This window comes from Acanthochromis polyacanthus, chromosome 3 (assembly GCF_021347895.1).
Source record: "Acanthochromis polyacanthus isolate Apoly-LR-REF ecotype Palm Island chromosome 3, KAUST_Apoly_ChrSc, whole genome shotgun sequence".
Classification (NCBI taxonomy): domain Eukaryota; kingdom Metazoa; phylum Chordata; class Actinopteri; family Pomacentridae; genus Acanthochromis; species Acanthochromis polyacanthus.
In genome coordinates, this window is record NC_067115.1 from 44,852,519 (window position 1) to 44,877,554 (window position 25,036).

Sequence of the window (25,036 nt, forward strand, 5' to 3'; positions counted from 1 at the left end):
CTTCTGGGTTACATGTTGATCCACCCTGAGGATCTTAAATTAGAGAGCTCCACAGGACTCTGCTCTTCCTCTTTTTTAAAGTCAGCTATGGCCGGTTGATCCTACAGTGGTTATTATTTTTCATTATTCATTATTTAAACAGAGGTATTAAAAGGTATACGACCACAGGATTTCTCGCATCCCATTCATCATCTAAAGGAGCTTTTCCACCAGCAGCTACTCTACAGGGTTTGTGAGGTTTTCCATCAGGATGTAGGTCCTGGTATCAGCTACTGTTTTAGTTCCTACTGGGCCGGGGTTCCCAGAGAGCTGATTGGAGCCGATAATGTGACGTCTACAGAGTGCAGGCCTCTGATTGGACAGGGAGTGATGACACACCAGAGCGACTCCTTCACCAAAACCAAACCGTCATTTAAAACAAAAAAAAACTGGCAACAACGACGATGCTCATTGATCTGGATCTGACAGAAAGCCACAGCAGGTGTACCATCGCCTCCATGCCCTCCATTGTTGTGTTGCGTTTGTGTCGCACACAAACGATGTTAAGGGACTTCTATGAATGAGGTGTAATAAAAAAACACTTAAACTGAGTAGAGTAGGTGCTGGTGGAAAAGCGCCTGTGAAACGCACCGTGCTGAATGCTGGTTTCATTAAATCGCGTCGCCACAGAGCTCATTTGCATAAAGTTGATTTCTACTTTATGCAAATGTCGGGAGAGGAGGTCGTGAAAGTCTGAACCAGCCGTCATTGAACTAAAACCAGGACACATTCAGGAGCTTATTTCTCACCTCAAATGCTTTCAGAAGTACTTTTCCCTGAACTGTTTTCAAAATAAAACAGAAAGTTTGCGGAATTCACTGGATTTTTTTTTTCTTTTTGTATGTTCTTAAAGAAAATATTAGAAGTTTTACTGATATATTTATAATCACTTTAGACATTTTTAGGATTTTTTTGGAAGATTTGTATTCATTTTTTGAAAATATTTACAAATTTGTATATTTTTTTTAATTTTTATTTCTTGCTAAATTTGGGGATTTTTCTTCATTTTTTCAATAAAACTTTTCAGGGAAACTTTTCAGGGATTTTTTTGAATTTTATTCTTGAAGATTTCATTTTTTTTTTACAAAATTGAGGAATTTTTATGCTGAATTTTTGGATTTTTTTCTGACAAGGAAACAATATTTTTTGATGCCCATAAATGAGGACAACAGAAGGGTTAAAGGGACACTCCACTAATTAAAAATATCAGTAAAATAACTGGTGAATGTGTAGAACAGATGTTAAATGAATTATAAATACATATTAATATAACAGGAGGTAAGGACAAGGCTCCTTCGCTCTATAAATAAGTTACATGCAGTAAAGCTGTCAGAAATAACTGCAGTTTGTTCAAATAAAGGTGTTTTTATTTTACAGTCATCATGTAAATTAACACTATTTCTGTGATTTCACTAAATATTATCTGTATTTTCACAACACGGAGAAAATGTGCTAAAAACATTTCTGATTTAAACACAGTAAATAATCGTGTAATTTTATGGTCAAACTTTATTAAAGAACAAATCAGTAAAAATACACAACAGGAGACATTTTCACGAGTATTCATACAACGGTATTAATTTTTACAAACCAACCGATAAATGAGGAAATGTAGAAATGATAAAAATAATCACTGACTGCTGCTTTAGCAAACATTAATAATAAAACAGTAAAATACAGAAATACAGAGTAATAAATGATCTGAGGTTATACTGAGTACTTTTACTGCAGTACTGCTACATATTTGTACACTGTGGTATTCCTGCTTTACTGAAGTAAAGGATCTGAGAACGTTCTCCACCAGCTGGAGGTAGAACGATCAATCGATCAGTCGTTAATTATTACAGGAACTGTTCTGATCCATGATCAGAGCATTTTAAACACAAACACTGAAAGTCTCATTTAAACTCTGAAATGTGAATATTTTCAGTGAACTGAAGATCTCTGGACGAAAGCAGACCTTCTATGAAACTCTAACCAGCTGATGGGTTCCTCCAGACCATCAGTGCTGCTCCACCTGGAGGATCCTCCTTCTTCTTCAGATCTGCTGCTCCACCTGGAGGATCCTCCTTCTTCTTCAGATCTGCTGCTCCACCTGGAGGATCCTCCTTCTTCTTCAGATCTGCTGCTCCACCTGGAGGATCCTCCTCCTTCTTCAGATCTGCTGCTCCACCTGGAGGATCCTCCTTCTTCTCCTGGTCTGCTGCTCCACCTGGAGGATCCTCCTTCTTCTTCTTCAGATCTGCTGCTCCACCTGGAGGATCCTCCTTCTTCTTCAGATCTGCTGCTCCACCTGGAGGATCCTCCTTCTTCTTCAGATCTGCTGCTCCACCTGGAGGATCCTCCTTCTTCTCCTGGTCTGCTGCTCCACCTCCACGTCCTCCTGTGGACTCCTCTTGTACTTCCTGGCGGTCTGGACAGAAACAGCAGATGTTAGAGTGCTTCAGGGTTCCTCTGGTGTCCTGAGGTTAAAGTCGGTACCTTGTGGCTGAAACAGATGAGAGACGTGAAGATCAGCAGACTGAGCAGCAGCAGCGTCAGTCTGATGAAGAACACTGTTGGATCTGAAGAACACACATTAGAACCATCAGAACCACACAGAACCCAGTCTGATCTTAGAACTACATTATTTAAATCACTTTAAGGAAATAATAAAACTCCATCTTTGATATTTAACTTATTTCAGTTCATTTATATCATTAAAACATTGAAGGATCTTTGATAAATTTCCAGAATAAATATTGGAGGAACTTAACTTCAATGATTTTGGTCAAATTGTAGAATAAAGAACATTACAGGGTCTTTGACACTTCAGTTTTCAGGTGACTTTCTGTAATAAATAATCCTGTATGGTCCCACGTTTGACGTTTAAATGAGTCTGATAAATGCGTCTAAAACTTTCTAGGATCATTATCTGGGTGAGTTTAAATAATAAATGTTCCTGCAGGCGCTGAGCTTCACATTTAACGTTGTCACTGTATTTGTGTCATGAATAATACTGTGGAGTCTCTTGGTTAGTAGTTAAAGTTGTGGGTTAAATGTTGAACTGCGGCTCTTGGGCTGTTTTTAAATGTGGCTGATCCGCCTCCATCTTCAACCTGGAAGCTCCTGATTCCGGTCGGCTGCTGCTGAGGACTTCCTGCTCGGGTTCCACCTGAGCTCCACTCACCTGAGACCACCAGAGACAGCCGGCGGCTCTCGGAGGAGAAGTTGTGGGAAAAGACGTGGACGTGATAGACGCAGGTGTAGCTGCCTTGGTGGGCGTGGTCTGTGACAGGAAACAGGAAGTGGGCGGAGTGATTGACGGCCTCCTGGGTGCGGCTGAGCGTGGTGTTGGAGGAGGAGGTGAAGCTGAGCTGGAAGGAGCCTCCTGGGTACTGAGGCTGGATGGAGCAGCTGAGGGTGAAGCTGGAGCGCCAGGACACCCGGAAGCCCTGCTGCTGGGCCTCAGAGACCCCGTCCACAGAGGACGCCAAGATGATGGGCCGCTCCAGCAGGTCTGGAAGCAGAGACGGGATTGGTTAGGGGAGCAATGGATCAAAAAAACTCATGGTTCGGATTGTATCACAGTTTTAAGTCACAGATCGGATCAAAAGAGTAAACAAGGACGTTCAGCATGTTTAAACCCCGTGTTTGGCACCACGGAATATGACCTCATGTCTGCAGCTGTAAACACCCCAACAGCTTCTGTAACAGCTTTAGACCGGTCGGATTCTGAAGCAAACAGCCGTTTAAATGCCGCGGTGATCAGCGGTTGTAGAGCAGCCTTCGTCTTGGCTCCTGTCACTGACAGGTGATGTCTCTTCATACGGGTGGTCATGCTCGATGTGTTTCCTCTCTCATACGGCTTTCTCTGCTACAGTGCCTACACACTGTTATAGTTTTGTCCACCACCTTTCTTCCATCATCACTGTATTTTAGAGGGAAGCCAAAATGCTCCCATATGGACGACTTAAATGACGCAGAAAGTTTTTCAAGTTCCTCTGCTCCTCCGCTAGCCATGACGACCGCTGCACTAGTGTGGATTAAACATGAGCTCTGCACGTACAACTTTTTTCATCAATCAGTCTGCAGACCACGTGCATTTTGAACCATGGACAGAAATCCATACAGATCACAGATCAACGATGATCCGTTGCACCACTAGGATTGGTCCACCCCGAGTCCAATCGTGTCTCTGGACAGAGACGGATTGGACGCGGGGTGGACCAATCAGAGAAGCACTGACCTGAGCAGACGATCTCCACGGTGGAGGAGGACCAAGTGGACCTGGAACACTCCCTCAGCCTCCATCCGGCCTCAACGCACCGACGGTCGACGCTCCACCCTGGACTCTCTGAGGACTGGTTGCTGCTCGCTGTTAAAACAGCAGAACCACATTGCAGCTCTGTGCAGGCTGCAGCTGCTGCCTTCAGGCTCCAGTCAGAGCCGTCCACCATCCTCCACTCCACCAGCTTCACCTGCAGAACACCTGCACAGCGACTGGCTCCTCCCACCAACCTGAGCGGCTCTGAACACAAACCACAGAGGATCAGTAACACAACAGAGAGAGTTCAGATCAGAGCTGCAGCTCCTCTTCTACCTGAGCAGGTGAGTCCAGCAGCTCTGCCAGGTGAGCAGGTGTTTCTATGTGAGGCGGAGCTTCTACACTCCATCAGAGCAGACTCACGGCCTCCACACTGGAACTCTCTGCTCCACCATGGAGTCTCCACCTCTCCATAGAGCGCCCCCCGGAGGACCCAAGGAGCCCCACAGTCCAGCTCCCTGCAGACCACCTCAGCATCCTGCAGGTCAAAGTCAGCCTCACACACCGAGGACCACCCCTGGTTGGACTGGTTAGACTGGTTAGACTGGTTAAACTGGTTGGATCTGACCTCCAGTCTTCCTGAACACAGACTGGTTCCATTCACCAGCCTCACAGAGTCTGAAAAGAAAGAGAAAACACTGAAAAGTTCTCCAGCAGCTGTTTGGAGGATTTCAAACGTCCTCCTTTGGTGCCATCTGGTGGCTGCATGAAGAACGACACTGATGAGGAACAAAAACCAACAAAGGTGGATTTGGGTCAAATCCTCAGTTCTTCTGCTGATCAGAATCAGAAATAATTGATGAATTCAGAGGAAATGACTTAAATGAATCTGACCAACAGAGACAGTGGATGAGGGTTGTTGTTCCAGCATCACAAACCAAACTGCTCTCAGATGATGGGTTTGATTCTGTTTTTCTTCTTTAAACTTTGCTTCCTTCATGCAGCTGCAGTCTTGTTGCTCTTCGTACAGGTTTCGTGTCATGTCTGTTCTGTATAAACTGGATGATAGACAGTTTCCTTCCTTTGGTAAATACAGATATATGTTCTGATGCAGCATAGTCGCCGTTCTAAGACTCCTAGTTGTGCGGGCAGGCAGACGCTGCAGGAGGTTAGATATCGTCTATTCTGATGTGACTCAGCAGACTAGCTGTCTCCATGTCGGACTGTAATCTAAATCTGACCTTCTCCCAACTACAATATAAACTCAAAGATCAGAGAGAATCCTCACAACTGATGTTGCCATGGCTTGCATGTACTGCTGCTCTGTCGGTGTCACTTCTCCTGACATCAGTAAACCTTCATCTCAACCTACGTCCTCTGAGTCTCCAGTGAGTCTCTCTGTGTCGGCCTCCTCATCCTCTCTGGACCTCGCTGAACTTCCACAACACTAACATGAGTCACTATAAGTGCTGATGATTGTTTACCTCGGCTCGTAGCGCTGTTACAGAGGCTGATGGAGAAATCGTTGACAATTTGTAGTAGAGAACTGAAGTCTTCGGCAATGTACATGTGATCAACATCAGCGGTCATCATCAGCAACTGGAGCTCTAAGGCATCCTGGATACCTGAAAGAAAACGCTGAGTTAAAACTGTGCTTTCAAAACAAAGAGAACAGTTTGGTTGGAATAAAACTGCAGTTTCCTGATTCTTGTGCAGCCGTTTGTTTCAGCTCAGTTTACTGCCAAAACCAACCTGCAGAGATCTGAAACAAGCCTCATTAGATGTTTTAAACACTGACAAAGACACCAGCTCCACCCAATTCTTTGGTGCTTCACAGTTTTGATGTCGTACTTTCAGAAGTGTTACTGTTGAAACTGAATCAGTCAGAGTCACTCACCGATCGCGTAGACCTCGATGCCGGTGTCTCTCAGGTGCTCAGCAGGCTCCTCTACATCATCTATGGAATCTCCATCAGTGACAACAACAACAATTTTTTTCGCGTCTGGTCGCATTCCCTTGTCGTATTTAAAGCTGTAGCGGAGGATGTGTTCCAGAGCCTTTCCTGAGTGACAACAAGAAGGATGCATAAAAATGTGAAGGAAAGTTCAGGGATTCATCATTTCAGAAGGACAGTTATAAACTAAAGTTTACATCCACCTGTAAAGTTGATGTTTATCATTCAGTGTTGAGTTTCCAATTACTCTTCTAACTCTATATTTTCTGTGATGGAACCATTGAAACATGAATCTTTGTCATAAAAAACAATCATGTATTTTGGTTCTTTCAAAGATTTATTAAAGGTCTTCTGGAAATTAAAAAAAACAAACTTGTCACGGTTCACAGTGGTGAACCCAAACAGAACACACAGACCCGTGGCATTCACCTCTACGATGCAGACATCTGGCTGGATGAGAATGGGGGCTGAGGTGAACCGGTCCTTGAGTTCCTAGAACGCTGCCTCTGCCTCCAGGTTCCAAGAGAATTTTCTGAGGGTTGAGGTGAACACGTGAAAGGGGCCACGGTGCGGCTTGATGAAGTGGCAGTAGAAGTTCAATCAATCAATCAATCAATCCAGGGTTAGATCTTAACACTAGCCCGCTAGCCCGTGGCTAGTGCAGATATCCACGGGCTAGTGCAAAATCTCTGCTACGAGCCCGTGTTGGCTAGTGCAAAACTTTTTAAGTTCACTCTATTTCTATTGTAATGTATTGTTGATGTCATTGTTCATTGACACAGGTAACTGTGTTGCACCATGATAAGTGCTTAACAGAATCTGTAACTTAGGGTAGATGGCAGGGCAGTAAGGTGGGGTGATGTCAGCCATGTTTGAAAAGTTTGTTTGAAATGTGAGTGAGGAGATTTGCAGTGAATTTGCAAGATAGCATAGCTTTTAATGGGCTTATCCAGATGGCCAGTGATTCTGAGCACAGGGAGCATAACCTGGTGAGTATGGAGATTCAAGAAGTCTCAAAATCTGTTAGTTTTTTAGAATTGAAATGCATGTGACTTTCAAGTTGAGGAAACAGGTGTTCCTTAGTGCTGTGTCAGTTAGTTATGAGCATAGTAGGGCTGGCCCGAATAGTGGTTTCTGGCCTCTGAATATTCGGGCCCTATTAAAGCGAATATTCGGATACCAAAATTAATATCCGGATACCGCCGTAGCGAACGAATATTCGGATATTCGGGTCCAGCCCTAAAGCATAGTTGTAAATATCTAATTTAACCTGCCTGTAATAGAGACATGTTAAGATAAGCCTTTTTTACCACATTTTGTCGTTATTAATTTATCGCAGTTTTGGTTTCCAGGTTCACCACTAGCCAATGTGTGTTATACTTTAAAGTAAAACTGTTACCATCACTAATTATACAGAAAGGTCATGTATGAGAACCATAAAGGAATGAATAAAATAATGGTTTCATTACACCAAAGTGGGAGCATTGTTTTTTTCAACTTGATAACTGTTTTAACTTTAGTATTGAAACTTCTAAAATTGTCACAGATGGGCTTCAAGTAAGCAACATTCTGCAGGCTAGCGCATTTTGCAAGCTACTAGCCCGGGTGGCTAGTGCAGAAAAAAGTTAAGATCTAACCCTGCAATCAATCAATCAATCAATCAAGTTGGCGAACCCATGGAACCGCTGAAGCTGTTTCTGGTTCTCGGGTCACAGCCACTCCTCCACCACAACGACCTTGGCAGGATCTATCCTGATCTCCCCCGCAGAAACGATGTACCCCAGGAAGGAGATCATCTGAGCATCAAATTTGCCCTTTTCAGCCCAGACATACAGACGGTTCTGGATGAGGCGCTCATGAACCTGGCAAACTTGCGGACACAGTGCTCCTCCTAGCTCTGGGAGAAGATCAGGATGTCATCAAGGTAACTGAAAACACAGCGGTTCAGGAAATTAAGGAGGACATTGTTCACCAGGTTCTGGAGGACGCGAGGGCATCTTCCAGGTTCTGGATTCATAATGCCCCAGGGGGGTGTTAGCTGGCCATGTTGTCCTAGGAGGACCCCCTGGCTGGCTACACCCTGCAGCAACTGTTGGGGGCACCAGGCAGGCTTGGGACTGGGCTGTGTGTTCTCTGGGTTCATCGTAAATGGTACTGACCCGGCACAGTGTTGAACCCCAGCAGAGAACACAGAAACACACGGCAGGATCAGGTGAAACAATCAACAAATTCATTGACACTATTACAAAATGGATGAGAGGCTGCTGGAACAAAGCTGTCAGTGTCCACAGGGTTTTAGAAGATCCATGAAGAAGGAAGTTCTTCCTCTAGAAGCAGAACCTTAAAGCTCCACTCAAGTCTGCTGCTGATCATTTGGACAAAGAAAAGACCTTCTGGAAGAAACTTCTGAGGTCAGATGGAACAAGAACTGAAGGTGAGGCATTTAACCCCAAGAACAGCAAACCTACCATCAAGCACGGAGGTGGCAGTATCATGCTCTGTGGAACTGGAGCTTTACACAAAGTAAATGGAATAATGAAGAAGGAGGATCACCTCCACATTCTTCAGGAAAACCTAAAACCATCAGCAGAAGGTTGATCTTGGACACAGTTGGATGTTTCAACAGGACAATGAGCCCAAACACACATCAGACGTGGTAAAGAAATGGTTCCATCAGGCTGGAATGAAGGTTCTAAACTGGTCTCCACAAAGTCCTGACTTAGCCCAATCAAGAACCTGTGGACTGATGAAGAAACAAGTCTGAGTCAGAAAGATGACAAGTTTAGTTGGACTGAACCAATTCTGTCCAGAGGAGTCAAAGATAAACCAGAAGATTGAAACCAGAAGAACCGAACTGAGGAGGAAATGGACAAATTTAACCAAAAATGAACATTTTTGTTTGTGTATTTATGATCCAGCAGATTTGATCATATTTCCAGAAAAACTTTAATGAATCTATGAAAGAACCAAAATTCATGATTGTTTGTTGTGACAAAGATTCATGTTTCAATGATTCCATCATAAATTCAGAGTTCTAGGAGTCATTGAAGACTAAAGACTGAATGATAATCATGGACTTTACAGGTGGATGGAAAGTTTAGTTTACAGCTGTACCTGCTGTTCTCCCACCTATGTAGGTGTCTCCACCTATTTGTTTCAATCTGTAGACAGCCTCCAGCAGCGACTCTTTGGTGTGGTGGGTGTTCAGCTCCCACATGGTCTTTGGTGTCCTAGCGAATGAAGTCAGACCTGAAGAACGACAGCAAGGAGCTGATTATTCATAACAGCAACATGACAATAGTGCTCAATGGTTGAGTCTCTAAGCCTCTGATCAGAAGGTCAGAGTATCAAACCCCAGTGCTGCCATTGTTGCCCTGATCAAAGACTTCAGATTGAAAAATGAACCTCAGAGGGTTAAAGACACAGAATCAGTTCTAATCCTGAGACAGTAAAACATTACCCATCTGCACTGTATCTGGGCCAATGTTGAATATTTTGATTATCTCAAGAAAAAACTGTCGCATGATCCAGAAGTCCCGGAAGGAGATACTTGAAGATTCATCCACCAACAGCACAATGTCAGCTTTGGCTGCTTCACACTGAGCAGCTGCAACAAAACAAAGGATTGTGGGAAACAAGAAAATACCAAAAAAAACCAACAACATATCATTTCTCTATTTAGAAGCCTCTATTTGTCCTCACAGTAATCAGATTACTTCTACAGCAGTAATAGTATCTACTCTGGTATCAGATTCCAAACTACAGTTCAGATTTCATGGATTAAATTCAGGCTCCACAGCAGGAACTCAGTGGACCTAAAGTGACTCCATGTTTCCTGAGGTTCTTTGGTTCCTCCAGTCCTTCATATGTCCTCCTTTATCTCTGATGACTCAGTCCTCCTCATGCAGAAAACCAGAGTCCACTCATTTCTGCTCACATCTTCTCACATTCTTCTTTGTTCTTCGGCTGCTCTCTGCTGGAGGGGTTGTGTTGGTCTACCTTTCTCTGGAGAACACCTCAAAGGTTCTGCTGGCTTCAGGACTTACACTGTCCGGGTCCTGGTTCCACTTGGTTCTAGTGGAGAAGCTCTGGTGTGATGATGTTCTCTGGATGTTCTCCTGCTGGAATGTTCCTCTTCTTCATCTGGTCAGCCAGCATTCTGGTTCCTCCTCAGACCCACCTTCTGACGCCATGCAGCCTCAGATCATCACACTCCCACCTCCATGCTTCACTGTCAGGACCATGCATCCACTGTGATAGTCCTGGTCAGGTTCTCACCAAACATCTGGACTCCATCTGAGCCCAACTCATTGATCTTCATCTGACCAAAGAATGTTCTCCAGCATCCATCAGGCTTCATCTCATGTTCTTCAGCAAACTTTCATCTGGAAGTTTAGTTCTGAGCAGCAGCCAGGTTTAGTTCTGGTCCTCCGTCCATAGAAGTTGATGTTCTGAAGGTTCCTTCACACTGTCTGAGCTTCACACTAACTCTGGTTTCCATGGAGAACCCCTGAACCAAGTCTGCAGCAGCTGATGTCTGTTTTTACAGATGGATGGAGAAAGTAGTTCACTGTCTGTGGAGTCATTTTAGGACTTCTGATTGGTGGAGCTATGACTCCTTCTACACCTCCTGATTATTGCTACTATGACTCCTTCTAGACCTCCTGATCAGTGGTACTATGACTCATTCTAAACCTCCTGATTAGTGGTACTATGACTCCTTCTAGACCTCCTGATTAGTGCTACTATGACTCCTTCTAGACCTCCTGATTAGTGGAAATGACTCCTTCTACACCGCCTGATTACTGCTAGTATGACTCCTTCTACACCTCCTGATTAGTGGTACTATGACTCTTTCTAGACCTCTTGATTCGTGTTACTATGACTCCTTCTATACCTCCTGATTAGTGCTACTATGACTCCTTCTAGACCTCCTGATTAGTGCTACTACGACTCTTTCTACACCTCCTGATTAGTGCTACTATGACTCCTTCTAGACCTCCTGATTAGTGGTGCTATGACTCCTTCTACACCTCCTGATTAGTGCTACTATGACTCCTTCTAGACCTCCTGATTAGTGGTACTATGACTCCTTCTAGACCTCCTGATTAGTGCTACTATGACTCTTTCTACACCTCCTGATTAGTGGTGCTATGACTCCTTCTACATCTCCTTATTAGTGGTACTATGACTCCTTCTAGACCTCCTGATTAGTGGAACTATGACTCCTTCTAGACCTCCTGATTAGTGCTACTATGACTCCTTCTAGACCTCCTGATTAGTGGTACTATGACTCCTTCTAGACCTCCTGATTAGTGCTACTATGACTCTTTCTACACCTCCTGATTAGTGGTGCTATGACTCTTTCTACACCTCCTGATTAGTGGTGCTATGACTCCTTCTACACCTCCCTATTAGTGGTACTATGACTCCTTCTAGACCTCCTGATTAGTGGAACTATGACTCCTTCTAGACCTCCTGATTAGTGCTACTATGACTCCTTCTAGACCTCCTGATTAGTGGAACTATGACTCCTTCTAGACCTCCTGATTAGTGCTACTATGACTCCTTCTAGACCTCCTGATTAGTGGTACTATGACTCCTTCTAGACCTCCTGATTAGTGCTACTATGACTCTTTCTACACCTCCTGATTAGTGGTGCTATGACTCCTTCTACACCTCCTTATTAGTGGTACTATGACTCCTTCTAGACCTCCTGATTAGTGCTACTATGACTCCTTCTAGACCTCCTGATTAGTGGAACTATGACTCCTTCTAGACCTCCTGATTAGTGGTACTATGACTCCTTCTAGACCTCCTGATTCCTGCTGAGTCTGTGCGTTACTGGTTTTTAGTTGCTCACTGATCTTCCTGGATCGTTTTCCATCTTTGTCGAGTCTCTCAGTCAGATGTTTCTCTTCCTCTGTTCAGTTCTTCTCCATGTGGAGCCATGATACAGACATAGATAGACTCACTCCACAGGTCCAGAACTGAGAACGTTCTGCTGTTCTCAGCTCATTTTAGGACCGTGTTCAGCAGTTAGACTGACTGGAATCACAGCTGGATTCACTTTGAGTTTCTACTGTGGAGCCTGGATTTAGAATAAAGTCTTAAATCTTATTTATAAAGTGTTTGTTTTTGATTATTCATCAGATTAAATATTTTGCTGTTCTACTGAGAAATAATGCAGTGATTGAGAGGAAAAGTAGTTTTGACATTGAAGTGATGTTGCTCAGAGTGTCCTCAGCGCTTTTAAACTGAACCACTCATGATAGATGTCTCTCTTTATTTGTATGTTTTCTATGTAACATGTAAACGGGTTGTTACAGAACAGTGGACAGATGATACAGGCTGATTAAGAGGCTCTGAGACGCACGTTACCGGATTTAAAACGGCCACAAACACAAGAAATGGCAACAAAAAGATGCAAAGTGACACAAAAGTCACTCTATGTGGCAAAATAACCGTAAAAAGATGTTAAATGAGCACAAAGAGCAGCAACAAAGAGATGCAACATGAGCAAAATGTGGCACTAAATTACCAAATGTGACAAAAAACAACCACAAATAGATGCAAAATGGCCACAAGAAGATGGAAAATGGCAAAAAGAGGCAACAGAATGACCCACATTCAACACAAACAACTAGAAAGACAAAAAATAATCAACCTGAGACACAAATTCCACAACAGGTGACCAAAAAGAAAACATGAAGAGATGCAAAGTGACCAGTCAGACAGAAAACAAACAAATGTGACACAAAATAACACAATTTAAATGCAACCACAAATAAAACAGCCACAAAGAGACACAGAACGGCTGCAGATGCAAAACAGACAAATGTGACAAAAAACAACCAGAAAGACACAAAATGAGCACAAACAGATGCAAAGAGAGACACAAAATGTGCCAAATGAAATGAAACGGCCACAAAGAAGTAAAACCCGTCCAAAGCTGCTGCACTTAGAGTCTGAGACGTATCAGTGACTTATGAGATTAATGTGAGCTCCAGTAAAGGCAGCGAGGATTCATGTTGGTGTTGTGTGTTTACCTGCTGAGGCCAGGCGTCCTCCACCTCTGAGGCCTGACAGAAACAACATGAGGCACAATTCTGATCAACACTCTCAGAAAACACAAACTGATTCTGGATTATCAGCTGAGTGACTCGCTGCTGCGCTGCAGAGCTGAAGCCAACGGCTGGTCCAAGCTCGGAGGCTGAAATGTGAAATGTTCACTTCACGAGATGCAGAATGAACACAAGGACACTCACAATGTCCCAAATGAGATATAAAACTACACAAATCACACACAGAGTGACCACAATCACACACAAAATGTCCAAAACTAAATGCAAACAACAAGAAAAAGACCAGAATTAGACATCAAACGGCTACAAACTGATGCAAAAAGACCAAACTGAGACACAATACGACCAAAATTGAACACAACCTCAAAATGATGCAACACAATGAAAATGTGGCACAAAATGACAAAAATCTAACAAAGATTGGACCAAAAATCAGAAGGAAATAACCCTAGAAATGTGCGAAACGAAACACTAAATGAGCAAAAATGACAACAAATCAACCGCATGAATCTACAGAACGTCAAACTAAAATAAGCACAAAGAGAGAAAAAGGTGCAGAAGTTCTAGCTGGTGTCTCATATTTCCTTTTCCTGTATTCTTCTGTTCTAATCTCTGTGAGCATTGAGTCGTACCTGAACTCCACAGCAGCAGCAGCAGCAGCAGGTGATCCATGTCCAGGTCCACGTCCGTCTGCTCACCAAGGCTTTCTTCCTCTTTTATCTGTCGTCAGTCAACAGACGAGCTGCTTCTCACAAGTGAAGACGTTAAAAACCACAGAGAACAGATCAAGTGTCCTGATGTGAGCAGATGCTGTGATATCAGAGCTGAGGTTTCCTCCTTAACAACAGGAAAAGGATGGAAACGATGCAGCACAAGCAGAGATAAAGTCCGTTTACTGCACACACTCTCACTGTCAACTTCAGCATGTTTCTGAAGTTCATCCAGAACAAACCTGTAGAAGAGGACAAGCGAGAATCTGTGGGCTTCAGTTTCCTTCAGGATCATCAGTTGTGCATCACTTGATCTGCCTCAGTGTGAAGAAATCCAGGATAGAAAGACGTGTTTTCAGCAGATCATTCCTCCAACAGAAGGAAACACACCAATAACTAGTGTAGATTTGAAAGCTGCTCTCTTAGCACCAGGAGAACCTCAAAGAACTCTGGGGATGATGAAGGAACCCTGCTTTCTTGGAGGGTTCCTGGAGGAACCTTATTAAAACCCTTTTCTGGAGTTATTTTTCATGCATTCATTTATTTGATCAGGGACCATGCAGTTACCATAGAACACATCTGATGTATTACACACGTGGACAAAATTGTTGGTACCCCTCAGTTAAAGAGGGAAAAACCCACAATTCTCACTGAAATCACTTGAAACTCACAAAAGTAACAATAAATAAAAATGCATTGAAAATTAAATAATCAAAAACAGCCATTACTTTTGAATTGCTGATTAACATGTAACAGATGTTACAACTCCAGCTGTTCCACTAGACTGCAGTTATTCACAGAGAAATTAAAACGTCACATTTAAAAAAAAAAAAAAAGTCATAAAAACTAAATGGGACTTTTATTAAATAAAGTGTTGGTGAAAAAAACAGTGTAATTAAATGAGGAGATGTGAGACTTCCACAGCATGGATCACCATCAACTGGATCTGCTGTAGATTCAGAGCTGAATGTCAGAATGAACTGAGATAGAAAAGCTGCAACATTACGGTCTGACAGCCCAACACCATCACACTTTTCATCTGCTTGTTTTGCTCCAACATGCTGTGAAGTTCAGTTTTTACCTGAATCAATACAGAGATTCTATTTCCAACCAAGACTGGGATAAAAATTAGAATGTCATGAGGTTATTAATGCAACTAAATCCTGTCAGATGGAAGGATTTACTTCTAAGTTCTAGTTCAAGTTTCAGTTGGAGCACATTGCATTCACAAAGAAAAACAGCGAAACCTTCATAGCAGCATTTAATAATCCTAAAGCTTCCCTGTTGGCTCATTGGTGGAGTTTGTTCCTGAGCATCTGAACCTTAAATCCAGTCAGAGGACCATCTTCAGTCAGAGAACTTCAAAACCTTCCATCAGCTGGACCAGATGTGGCATCACCTCCCTCTGAACATCTGGATGACCGGAGAAAAGACAGCTATCAAACACAGATCACACAAATACAATTTATTCACTTTCATCATTTTATAAAAGTTGCATGAACTTTATTAAAACTGGACATCGGTAATGACAGTAAATGTTTTTATCTCTTCCTATTCTCTGTCACTTGTGGGCTTTGTGTATTTACTGTCTTTTAATGATAAAAAATAAAATGGGTCACTACTCCACACCACCTTTGCTCTTCCTGTTTTCATCTTTCAAACCATAGACATATATGTTTCAAACACCTCTGACCGTGTGCACGGACGTGTTACGTCACGGTGCGTCTGCAACAAAAAAAACAAACAAACAAAAAAAACAAGAAAGAGCTGCCAATGGAGGCGGCTCAGGAACAGCGGCAGCAGCAGAATGATCAATCCAGTGGCATGACTGAACACCGGCCCTCGCAGCCCAAACATCAGCCCAAACTAGCAGACGGGCATTACAACACAACAAAACAATTACTTGAACATCAATTTTGCTCTCCTCTCCTTCAGGCCAGCAAATTTATCAATGACTTTCTGATTGAAATCTGTCATTTCACAAACAAGTCTCTTTTTCCATGGAGAGCATGGCCAAGGCATTCAGCCTTTCCTGGGTCATGGTGTTTCTGAGAAATGTTTTCACTCTTTTCAAGGTTGAGAAACACCTCTCTGCTTCAGCTGTGGTCATGGGTGTGGTGATCAGGATCCTTAAAAGATTGACAGTTTCTGAAAAGACAACTTCAAGATTGTTCTCCATAAACAGCTGGAATAGGTCCAGTGCACCACAGCAGGCTCTGAACTCTACTTTGCTGGAGATGAGACCGCGTTCTGTCTTCAGCTTGCTTCCATTCAGCATCGGGTAGGCTTTAAATACGTATTTATGTTTACTGTATCAATACCTTTATCACAAAATCTTGATGGGGGCGGCGCCCTAGCGCCCCCGATTAACAAGCCGCCACTGCCCGCTAGCTAACCTAGCCGCTTAGCTAGCTAACACGTCTGGACCAACTGCTCAAACACGACAAAACACAACTCTTCACAAGTCGCTGACTTAACACGCAACAAAACAATGCTAGTGGTTAAAAGTATTAATCTTCTTACCGTGTTTTACTCCAAAAACAAGGTCATCAGCAGCCAGAGATGCTACCAGACAAGCTGACCATAGATGTAGACAGAAGATTAGATAGGCTAACGCGCTACCATAGACTGTAGTCTATGCTCTGCAGAGACGTAGCAATGATTACCCAGAATTCCAAGGGGCAGCCTCAGACGAAACTAATCCAGCCGCTCACGCGAAAACTAAAGCAAATAAAAATGTCAAACCACCGTGGGGTGGTCAGGTTTTCCTAGGAGATTGTGTCGCACGTGGAAATGCCTCTAAATAATTTTGAGAACTCCATGAGTGAGACCAACATCCGGTCCGTTGACTATAAATACAGCTGGAATACTAGGAGTTTATTGGAGATGGGTTTGACCTGCACTTTAGCCCCTGACCGAAAAACAATATCTACAGCGGGCCTTCTCATATCGAGTGGTACGTGGCATGAATTGTTTAAATGGTATTAAGAAACAAAACCTCCACTGTGACTTCTCATTTGAAGTGCACATGATATGAATTGTCTGAGGCCGGCAGCTCCGTCAACACTCTGGAGCTGCAGGTGGCTGCTGCAAGGTCAACAAACGTGTGCCTCTCCATTTTTTCTGGAATTTTATTTTTATTTTTAAATCTATATTTACTTCCAGCGGATCTGACTGTTTCTGAAATGGAGCTCAATCACTGTTTGAAAATGCTTCATGAAATCACCACAATAACAGCCTTTTCTATTTATACACTTTTTTGGATCTCATCACACATCACTCACACTTTAGGAAGCACATCAATTTTGCTGATTCTGTCCGTGACGGTGGATCACACGCTGACACTTCAGCTCCAGCATCTTCCACAGTCCCACATCCTGCCTTCAACAGCTCCACTCGTGTTTGTCATTAACTGGGTGCAGATTTACTTTTGTTACAGTGCAAATGATCTGCTGATGGATCATTTTCACTGGAACAAAAGTTAAATCTGTGGAATAAATGCAGCTCCAAACATGTGGAAACATGAAGTCAAATGCCCCAGATTTCAAGAATGCATTTATACAGGAGGACACCATCTACAGGACGTAGTTTTTCAAAAATGAAAATTCCATCATTCTTTCTTAAATGGCATGTTTTAAGGTTTCAATTACTATGAATAAAATATTTTTTCTTCTATCACTCTTGGTTTTATTGGATTGTTAAAAAGTTCCTGTTTTTTGTGTCACCCTGTATATCCAAATGAGTTCAGTGTATTTACATTTTATAGATTTGATTTCTTAATCTCAATGGTTGATGCTACAGGTACGGACCCGTACTCATAGCATCTGTACTAGAGGTACGGACCCGTTAAGGTCACTGAAGAGCTGGCGCCGGTTAACTACTATTTGCTGCACATTACAGGCAGTTTATATGAATGACTTTGACGGCGAACATTGTATAATTTAACCAAAAATACACCGTCTCCTCTCACACTTTAGACATTGCAGTTTTTACGCTTTTAGACGCCGTGTCTAAACTGTTTGAAGTCCAGTTCCTATTAATTAGTTTACCGCGTTCAGTGGTGGAAGCGGCTGACGAACTCCATTGCAAATGTTCCCATTTAATTTCGGACGCTAATTTACAAGATAAAATTAAGGATGTCGAATATGAAACAAACACTCGTGAATGGTGAGGAGCAGCTCTTTAATTCGGCATGAATTAAAAAAAAACCCACAAACTCGATTCACTGTGATATTGTGAGATTTGTTTGTGGTGATGTAAATTAGCCATTCAACAGAGTCCGCTAACATTAAAGTGACTGACGTGCAGGGTCTGTGTTGACAGACGCAGAAAATACGTCAGGGTTTTGTTTAGGTTGTTAATATGTAATAGTCTGTCGCTACTTTTGAAGGTAAAAAATACTTGTAGTTTGCTGGCTGTTAGTTCCGCCATTTGTTTTGTTTGCTGTTTGTGCTTTATTAGAACAGGGTCACGTGAATAAAAAGTTTTGCTATTTTTAATAGTAGTGCTGATTTCAACCCCCAAATCGCTGTCCGTGAAAAAGTCAGATAATGATATTTATAAGACATTATGCATGATAGAAAAGAGAACAGCAGATGACTGACATGACAGGTTCGGCACGCAGATTCACCTCGAATCACGGAAGCGCCTTCATCACTCGGATTACCAAACCGGCTCATTAATATTTATGTACGTCGGATTACCAGCCAATCACAAAGCGCGTTCATCAGCCGGCTCATTAATATTCATGTCGTCTCATTAATATTTATAGTAAGGTAAAGCGCCGTATCCGTAGGCCACAGGCTACGGGTACGGGTCCGTATCTGTAGACACTACGAATCTCAATACTGCAGGGTCTGACCCTAAATTTAAATAATATTTAGTGAAATGTCCAATTTGGCTTCTTGTTCAGCTATTTTTGTGACATTTTAGAGATAGGCTCTGTGCACGGCTCAACTTCCGTTTTATTTCCGCTTTCGCGAGTGTGTGCATCAGTACTTCCGGTGTCGAAGATGGCGACGTTCTACACACGGTCTCTCCAAGACCTCCCAAAAGTCACAATTTCGGATGTTAACAGAATAATTAAAGCTCGATCCTCAACCCCCAGGAGCAAACGGGAGAAGGGGTACAAGATGTACCTGTCAAGCTACATCGATAACTATGAAGGTAAGTTAGAAACTGGCAGTACAACACGTATCGCTGTCCAGCTCACACTAGCTACGTAGCTAGCCGCTCGCGCACAGATGACAACACAGAAAATAACTGCGGTTACAAAGTGTTGGGGAGATGTGCTGATGTACTGGGGAGCGTCGCTCTCTTCACGGGCAAAAGTGCAAATACATTCACCATCGCGCTCTATAGTCATTCATGCAACATTGTGTTTTGTCTGACCTATGCAAAATCTTGAATCCCGCAGTGTCAAACAAAGACCTTGCTGGTAGGGTGACGGTCAGGGCAACATGCTATAGGTCGCTGAGGAAGAATGAGAAGCCCCACAACCTAAGAGTAGGAAGGAAAAATGTGTTTAATGTGTTTATGGAGTGTTTATGTGGCTGGAGTTGGATATAATTTAAGTATAGTTAGTTGCCTTAAAGTTGAAGAAAGCTTTCATGGACACTCCAGAAATTAGTTGTTACTGCTCCCGTTCTTTGGAGCTTAAGTTTGAGTATGCCTATTTATGGTGGGTACATTAGTATAACTAAAGAGCTGATTTTGTATCCTCAATTTAAGCTTTAAGAACTTGTTCAAATGTGTACTGCTCCTGTTCATTGGAGCTTAAGTGTAAACATAGGCCTATCCATTAGCCTGCTCTCAACTCTCTCATTTACAAAGTTCATTTGTAGTTGTAAATTGATAACTTAAATTTGACTCTAAATTATGTTTTTTTACTTATAGATTACTTTTGAGAACACCACCCCTGTTGAAATTGATGCAGCTGAGTGCTCCTGTGTGGCTGGAACCGAGCTGTGCAACCACAATGTTGCACTGTTATACGAGACCACAAAGTACTCCACATTGAGACTGAAAGCAGTGCCGCCTGTTCTCAGCTGCACAGAAACAGAACAGCGATGGCATAAACCACGAACACAGGTAAATACATAAGGTAAAGGTGAAGTGCTTTATTATACAAGTCATTATACATCTAACCCTCAAGCAACCAAGCTATTTTGGCGACTAAAATAACTGACTGGGCTCATTTATGACCCCACTATATTTTACACAGGAATACGTCTACTTTAGTGCCTCTTTTTGTGCTTTCTTATCTATTCCACTCCACGGCATTTTAAAATGGATATTCTAAAATAACCTTCTGTAATTATTCATTGATTTTAATCATTTTTGACTCAGAACTAAAGTAAAACCATATGAACAATGTGATGCATTGTAAGAACGCAATAACATTTATTTAGACACGCTTTGTCTGCCACTTCTTTTAAAACTTTATTCCTTTTGTTTCCTCAATAGTAAATCAAAGTACATAAAAACAAAATCTACACAAACATCTTGTCTGTATGTGTGCAATGTAACAAGCAGAGAAGTATTTAGATTAGGGGCGGCTGTGGCTCAGGGGGCAGAGCCGTTCGTCCAATGCAGACACTTTACCCACTTTAGCTCCAGTGCTGCCACTTCCACTGGTGTATGAATGTGTGTGCTGTGTAATGTTGGTGGTGGTCAGAGGGGTTGTAGGAGTGGATTGGCAGCCAGTCAGTCTGCCCCAGGGCAGCTGTGGCTAAAAATGTAGGTCTGCCAGCTATAGTGCACTGCAAAACACTGAAATATAGCGATTAGAGGTAGAAATAAATAAAACTAAGGCCTACAATAGTGAAAAACCTATACATCTTTCTGGGGTCATAAGTGACCCCAGACAAGTTTCCATTATCCTTGTCACATCAGTTGGCCGATCTCTACAAAAAACTATGAGCAGCTGTAGGACAAGTAGATTGACAAATTCATGGTAGGAAACATTTTTCAGATAAAAGATATAAAAACGGCAAATATAATTATATGGCTGGGGTCATAAATGACAACACTCGGTCGCTTGAGGGCTAAATGTAAAAACATACATATTATTTCACAGCTTTTTAGAAAAATGATTGACTAATCAATTTCTATCCTTTTTTCATTATTTTGTTTACTGCAAAGGGTGTGAAACCAGGCAGAGTGGGTGACATGGTGTTTATCTCAACAAAACCCAAGTCAAGACAGTACACAGTTGCTGATGGTGTAAGGTATGTTTTAGTCATCTTTTCTAGTTTTCAGTTGAGTCTTCAGACTTCTTTATTAGTTTTAGTCAGTGCTTAATTTATCTATGTGTAGGTCCCACATTTTTTAAAAATGCAAATAATTTGGTTGTACTGTTGTCCATGAGATGAGTATGTTATATTAACATTATTCCTGAGTCTCTAACATATTAGTATGATCTTATGACCATTTACTTTAGATTTCTTACATATAGTTCCTTTAAGCACTGGTCATAGTCTCATAAAATTATTCACATTATTTCTGTTTACATTATAAGTTATATACAATGAAGTAGTTATGTTCAGATTTTCTCTTTTTTTCTAATTATTTAACAACTATTTTCAAAGGAGCAAACGCTACAAAGCAGTAAGAGGGGACTTGCCAGACCCAGACGTCCTGAAGGTCGATGAGGTATACCAGGACTTCACAGCCGACATTGCTCCGCTAATCACCACACTAGCCATAAGCGATGAGGTCCCCCTCGTTGATTCAGCTTTCGGGACAGTTCAAGAAGGCAGCCCCATCTCATACCAGCACCCAGTGCCAGTGAGTAGGGTGATCATTAAGCACTCAGATGCTCCCCCTCCACCACGCTTGCCATTAAATGGTCACAGGCTGGACCAAAGCACATGTTCCTTTGTGTGCACTCACCAACAACACTTAAATTTAATGTCACTTAGCATCACTTTCGACATGGCACAGTCCATTGAAATGGCCACAAGGGAGCAGAGTGGGAGCGCAGAGTGGCACAGCCTTAGGAAGATGAGGCTCACCTCCTCCAGGTTCCGTGAGGTGTGCCACGTCAGAGGCCACAGCTCCGCTGAGAACCTTGCTGAACGGATCCGCAAAGGTGGGGTCCAGACAACACTGATGAAGAGGGGGCTATCACTGGAGCCAGCAGCTATTCAGGAATATGCCCGAATTAGGTGCATTAGTTATTGGCCATCAGGATTTGTCATCCACCCAGATGCTCCCTGGCTTGGATCCTCTCCAGATGGCCTCGTGTTTGATCCAACTGAGAGTCCACCGTTTGGGCTGGTGGAGGTAAAGTGCCCCAATGCAAAGAGCTATGTAGATGTTGGATACCTTCACATGCAAAGTGGCAACATGCGCCTGAAGCCAGGCCACAGCTACTACTGGCAGGTGCAAGGCCAACTGCTTATAACTGGCATGCAGTGGTGCGATTTTGTCGTTTTTGCTGAGGAGCCCCTTCTTGTCCAGAGGATTTTTAGGGATGCTGAGGTGGCTAAGGTCATCAGGGAGAAGGGGGATTATTTCTTTTTTTATCATTACTTGATTTGAGACTGACTTGTGTGCACAGTCACACACACATGCTCACCTATTCACTCAAAAACGCACACACACACACTAACATTAAATGGGTGATATTATAAGACTGTAAAGGTAAGGACAGGTCATGATAAACTCTGCTTGTTCCTGCCCCCCTTCATATTTGATTCGTGTTTGTTTGTTTTTTTTTATTGTAGATTGTTGTTTGTATTCTGTTTAATTGACTATGTTGTTTGGTAAGTTGGTTGGAAAAATAAATAAAGAAATGTTTTGTCAGGCGTAATTGCCCAGGACAATTTACAGCACAATGCCACAAGTGTTTAAGTTGTATTGTTTGTTTGCAATACTTCTTTATTACATCATTAAATCATACACTTTCTTACGTTATCTCCACCGTGTTTTCAATTATATATCAAGTCAGCAAAACTTAATTTTAGTATAATTATAACAAGGAAGCAACAAAGGTTTTAAAAAAGCAGAGTATGCCTTTTTTCATTTCTTCACAACAAACATCACAACGTGTAAAGGTGCTGATTCCAGCTGCAAAGGGGAACACTTCTGCAGGTGAGTCATTTATCAGCATTTTGTTTCATTTTATACTATTTACACCAGTACATCCACACTACTTGGACACATCTTTGATGTAAGTCACTCTCGAGCTGCCCATGCCTTGACTAATGGCCCGTTCTGGTAATTGACCAGGAAGCAGGCCACAGAGAACAATTCTTCAATGTTCCCACATACAGACAATGGTATGTCCTTGTCAAACAGTTTGTTTTCTTTTACTCTCCTTATGCATCTCTCCACATGCACTCTAAGGCGTGCAATAGATTGTGTCTGTCTGACATCCTCCCCACTCATTTGTTTTTTGCTATGGAGAAAGGCAGGCTGGTACACCTTGCATGGCGCAATGTTGTCCACGAGAAACCCTTTGTCCACCATGATTGCCATGTCTGGCTTCAACAGCTTTATGATGCCAGACAGCCGAAAGATCTCACGATCACTCATCGATCCTGCATAAAGCCCAGACACAAAGGTGACTGCACCGTGCGGTGCCATGCCAATCATAGCCTTGAATGTAGCATGAGATTTATAGGTGGAAAACACCTCACTCTGAAGGAGCAGAGAGGATGGCGTTTGACAGAATAATTCTGTACAATCAAGCACCACCTGTGTATCTGGAAAAGCTTCAAACTCAGGTGGCAGTTGAGCTTTCACTGTTTCTGGGGGAATCCAAAGGCGCTTGCTTCCCAGCAGGCAGTAGAGGAAATGGGTCCATGAAGAGATGATCCTGCTTGTAGTGGTGCGATGAATGCTGAACCTCTCTGCTAAGTCCCTTAAAGGAAAACCCACTGAGAGGTACATGAGGAACAGCAGCAACTCATCAATGGGTCTTAGTTTCTGTTGAGATGCAAGAACACAAGACTGTATTTAGTATTGATGAGCAGTACAATATAATTTTGATTTACTTCAATAAAATTGTATAACACATAAAGGTAATAATTATAATTGTATATTTAAATCTGAATTTAACTTGTGATTTAATGAGTACTAATAACATTCGTCTTAATTCACGTCATGTTATCAGTTTGACCTACCGTTGTTTGGTGAGGGACTGTGCGGGCTGCGGCTGTCTTGGCGCTGGTTATGCGAACCATCTTGTGGGTCACAGCAGGTTCAATCAATCGCCAAAACGCCATTAAATGTCTGTAAGATGCAAATCTTGTATAAAAGCGCACGTCCTCATCAGATCCATACAAGCGCTCTATTCCGAAGCGCTGGCGCAGTTGAAGCGCTTCCAGCTGCTCCTCCAGCTCTCCAATCCTGCGGCGTAAGGCATCGTTTTCGTCCGCTAAATCACTGGCCCTCGCTCCTGTTTCTGGGACAAGACAATAATCATGATCTTTTTCTGCCTCGGATGCAGTCTCCATCTCCGCATCCGAGTCTGACTCCGGGACAGGAATCTCGACCCGCGTACGCCGGTCCCAAACGCTCGGTCTGGGTGTGGGGAGCTCATATCCATTCCACTCGAAGTACAGCGGTATCGCTCCCTTCTTCAGCTTTCGCAGCCCCCCAGCAGTCACATAAAACTCATCCGGCTTAAAATGCCGACAACAAACCCGGGTGTTTTTAGTCGGGGTGAAGTTATCCCTCCGAATCTTTTGGAGCCATTGCGCCCGCACCACGGAGTCAACTGGGAATGAATGAAAGCTAACTTCACTATTATAGCGTGACGAAACGGTGCACAACGGCACACAACAATGCAGTGCCGATACCCCCACCCTCTGATAGGCAAGACGCCTCTCTCGAACTCTAAATACACTCATTGAACAATAAAACAACTAAATCTGTCAAACGTCGGTAAGTCGGTATGTCCCGCTCTAGCTGTCAAATCAGTTGTCACAGGAAGTACTCATGCATACACTCAGGGCCCGGAAGTTATCAGACGCCATATTGTGCACAGAGCCCA

General features: G+C 42.8%; 3 protein-coding genes across 5 annotated transcripts; 1 reads left to right on the forward strand and 2 right to left on the reverse strand.

Annotated features, from left to right (window-relative positions):
- Positions 1–1,530: 1,530 nt before the first annotated feature.
- On the reverse strand, positions 1,531–18,964 carry LOC110961287 (lysyl oxidase homolog 3-like). The gene is made up of 10 exons (XM_051946496.1): positions 11,613–18,964; positions 11,443–11,578; positions 9,369–11,002; positions 6,183–6,347; positions 5,770–5,910; positions 4,622–4,963; positions 4,268–4,549; positions 3,209–3,538; positions 2,521–2,603; positions 1,531–2,452 (listed from the first exon to the last, which is right to left on the reverse strand). Exons 3-10 carry the CDS (start codon positions 9,454–9,456, stop codon positions 2,354–2,356), a joined length of 1,530 nt encoding a protein of 509 aa, XP_051802456.1. The 5' UTR covers positions 9,457–11,002; positions 11,443–11,578; positions 11,613–18,964; the 3' UTR covers positions 1,531–2,353.
- A 10-nt stretch (positions 18,965–18,974) lies between these two features.
- Positions 18,975–22,948, forward strand: LOC127533434 (uncharacterized). 3 transcript variants are annotated; one of them, XM_051946518.1, is made up of 4 exons: positions 18,975–19,200; positions 19,930–20,137; positions 21,178–21,263; positions 21,624–22,948. In XM_051946518.1, exons 3-4 carry the CDS (start codon positions 21,205–21,207, stop codon positions 22,576–22,578), a joined length of 1,014 nt encoding a protein of 337 aa, XP_051802478.1. In that variant the 5' UTR covers positions 18,975–19,200; positions 19,930–20,137; positions 21,178–21,204; the 3' UTR covers positions 22,579–22,948. The 3 variants fall into 3 exon arrangements, with proteins under 3 accessions (XP_051802478.1, XP_051802476.1, XP_051802477.1); XM_051946516.1 differs by having other exon boundaries at positions 19,930–20,124; XM_051946517.1 differs by having other exon boundaries at positions 18,975–20,124.
- On the reverse strand, positions 22,884–25,036 carry LOC127533431 (uncharacterized). The gene is made up of 2 exons (XM_051946506.1): positions 24,165–25,036; positions 22,884–23,967 (listed from the first exon to the last, which is right to left on the reverse strand). Exons 1-2 carry the CDS (start codon positions 24,891–24,893, stop codon positions 23,215–23,217), a joined length of 1,482 nt encoding a protein of 493 aa, XP_051802466.1. The 5' UTR covers positions 24,894–25,036; the 3' UTR covers positions 22,884–23,214.

Excerpts from the sequence above, each read along its gene's own strand:
- LOC127533434 (XM_051946516.1), top strand. Across the intron at positions 20,125-21,177 it reads GGCATAAACCACGAACACAG|GGTGTGAAACCAGGCAGAGT; the intron begins GTAAATACATAA and ends TTTACTGCAAAG. Across the intron at positions 21,264-21,623 it reads ACAGTTGCTGATGGTGTAAG|GAGCAAACGCTACAAAGCAG; the intron begins GTATGTTTTAGT and ends CTATTTTCAAAG.
- LOC127533431 (XM_051946506.1), bottom strand. The coding sequence starts at position 24,893 with ATGAGTGTATTTAGAGTTCGAGAGAGGCGTCTTGCCTATCAGAGGGTG. Across the intron at positions 23,968-24,164 it reads CAGTCCCTCACCAAACAACG|AAACTAAGACCCATTGATGA; the intron begins GTAGGTCAAACT and ends GCATCTCAACAG.
- LOC110961287 (XM_051946496.1), bottom strand. The coding sequence starts at position 9,456 with ATGTGGGAGCTGAACACCCACCACACCAAAGAGTCGCTGCTGGAGGCT. Across the intron at positions 4,964-5,769 it reads TAACAGCGCTACGAGCCGAG|ACTCTGTGAGGCTGGTGAAT; the intron begins GTAAACAATCAT and ends CTTTCTTTTCAG. Across the intron at positions 3,539-4,267 it reads CGTGGAGATCGTCTGCTCAG|ACCTGCTGGAGCGGCCCATC; the intron begins GTCAGTGCTTCT and ends CTCTGCTTCCAG.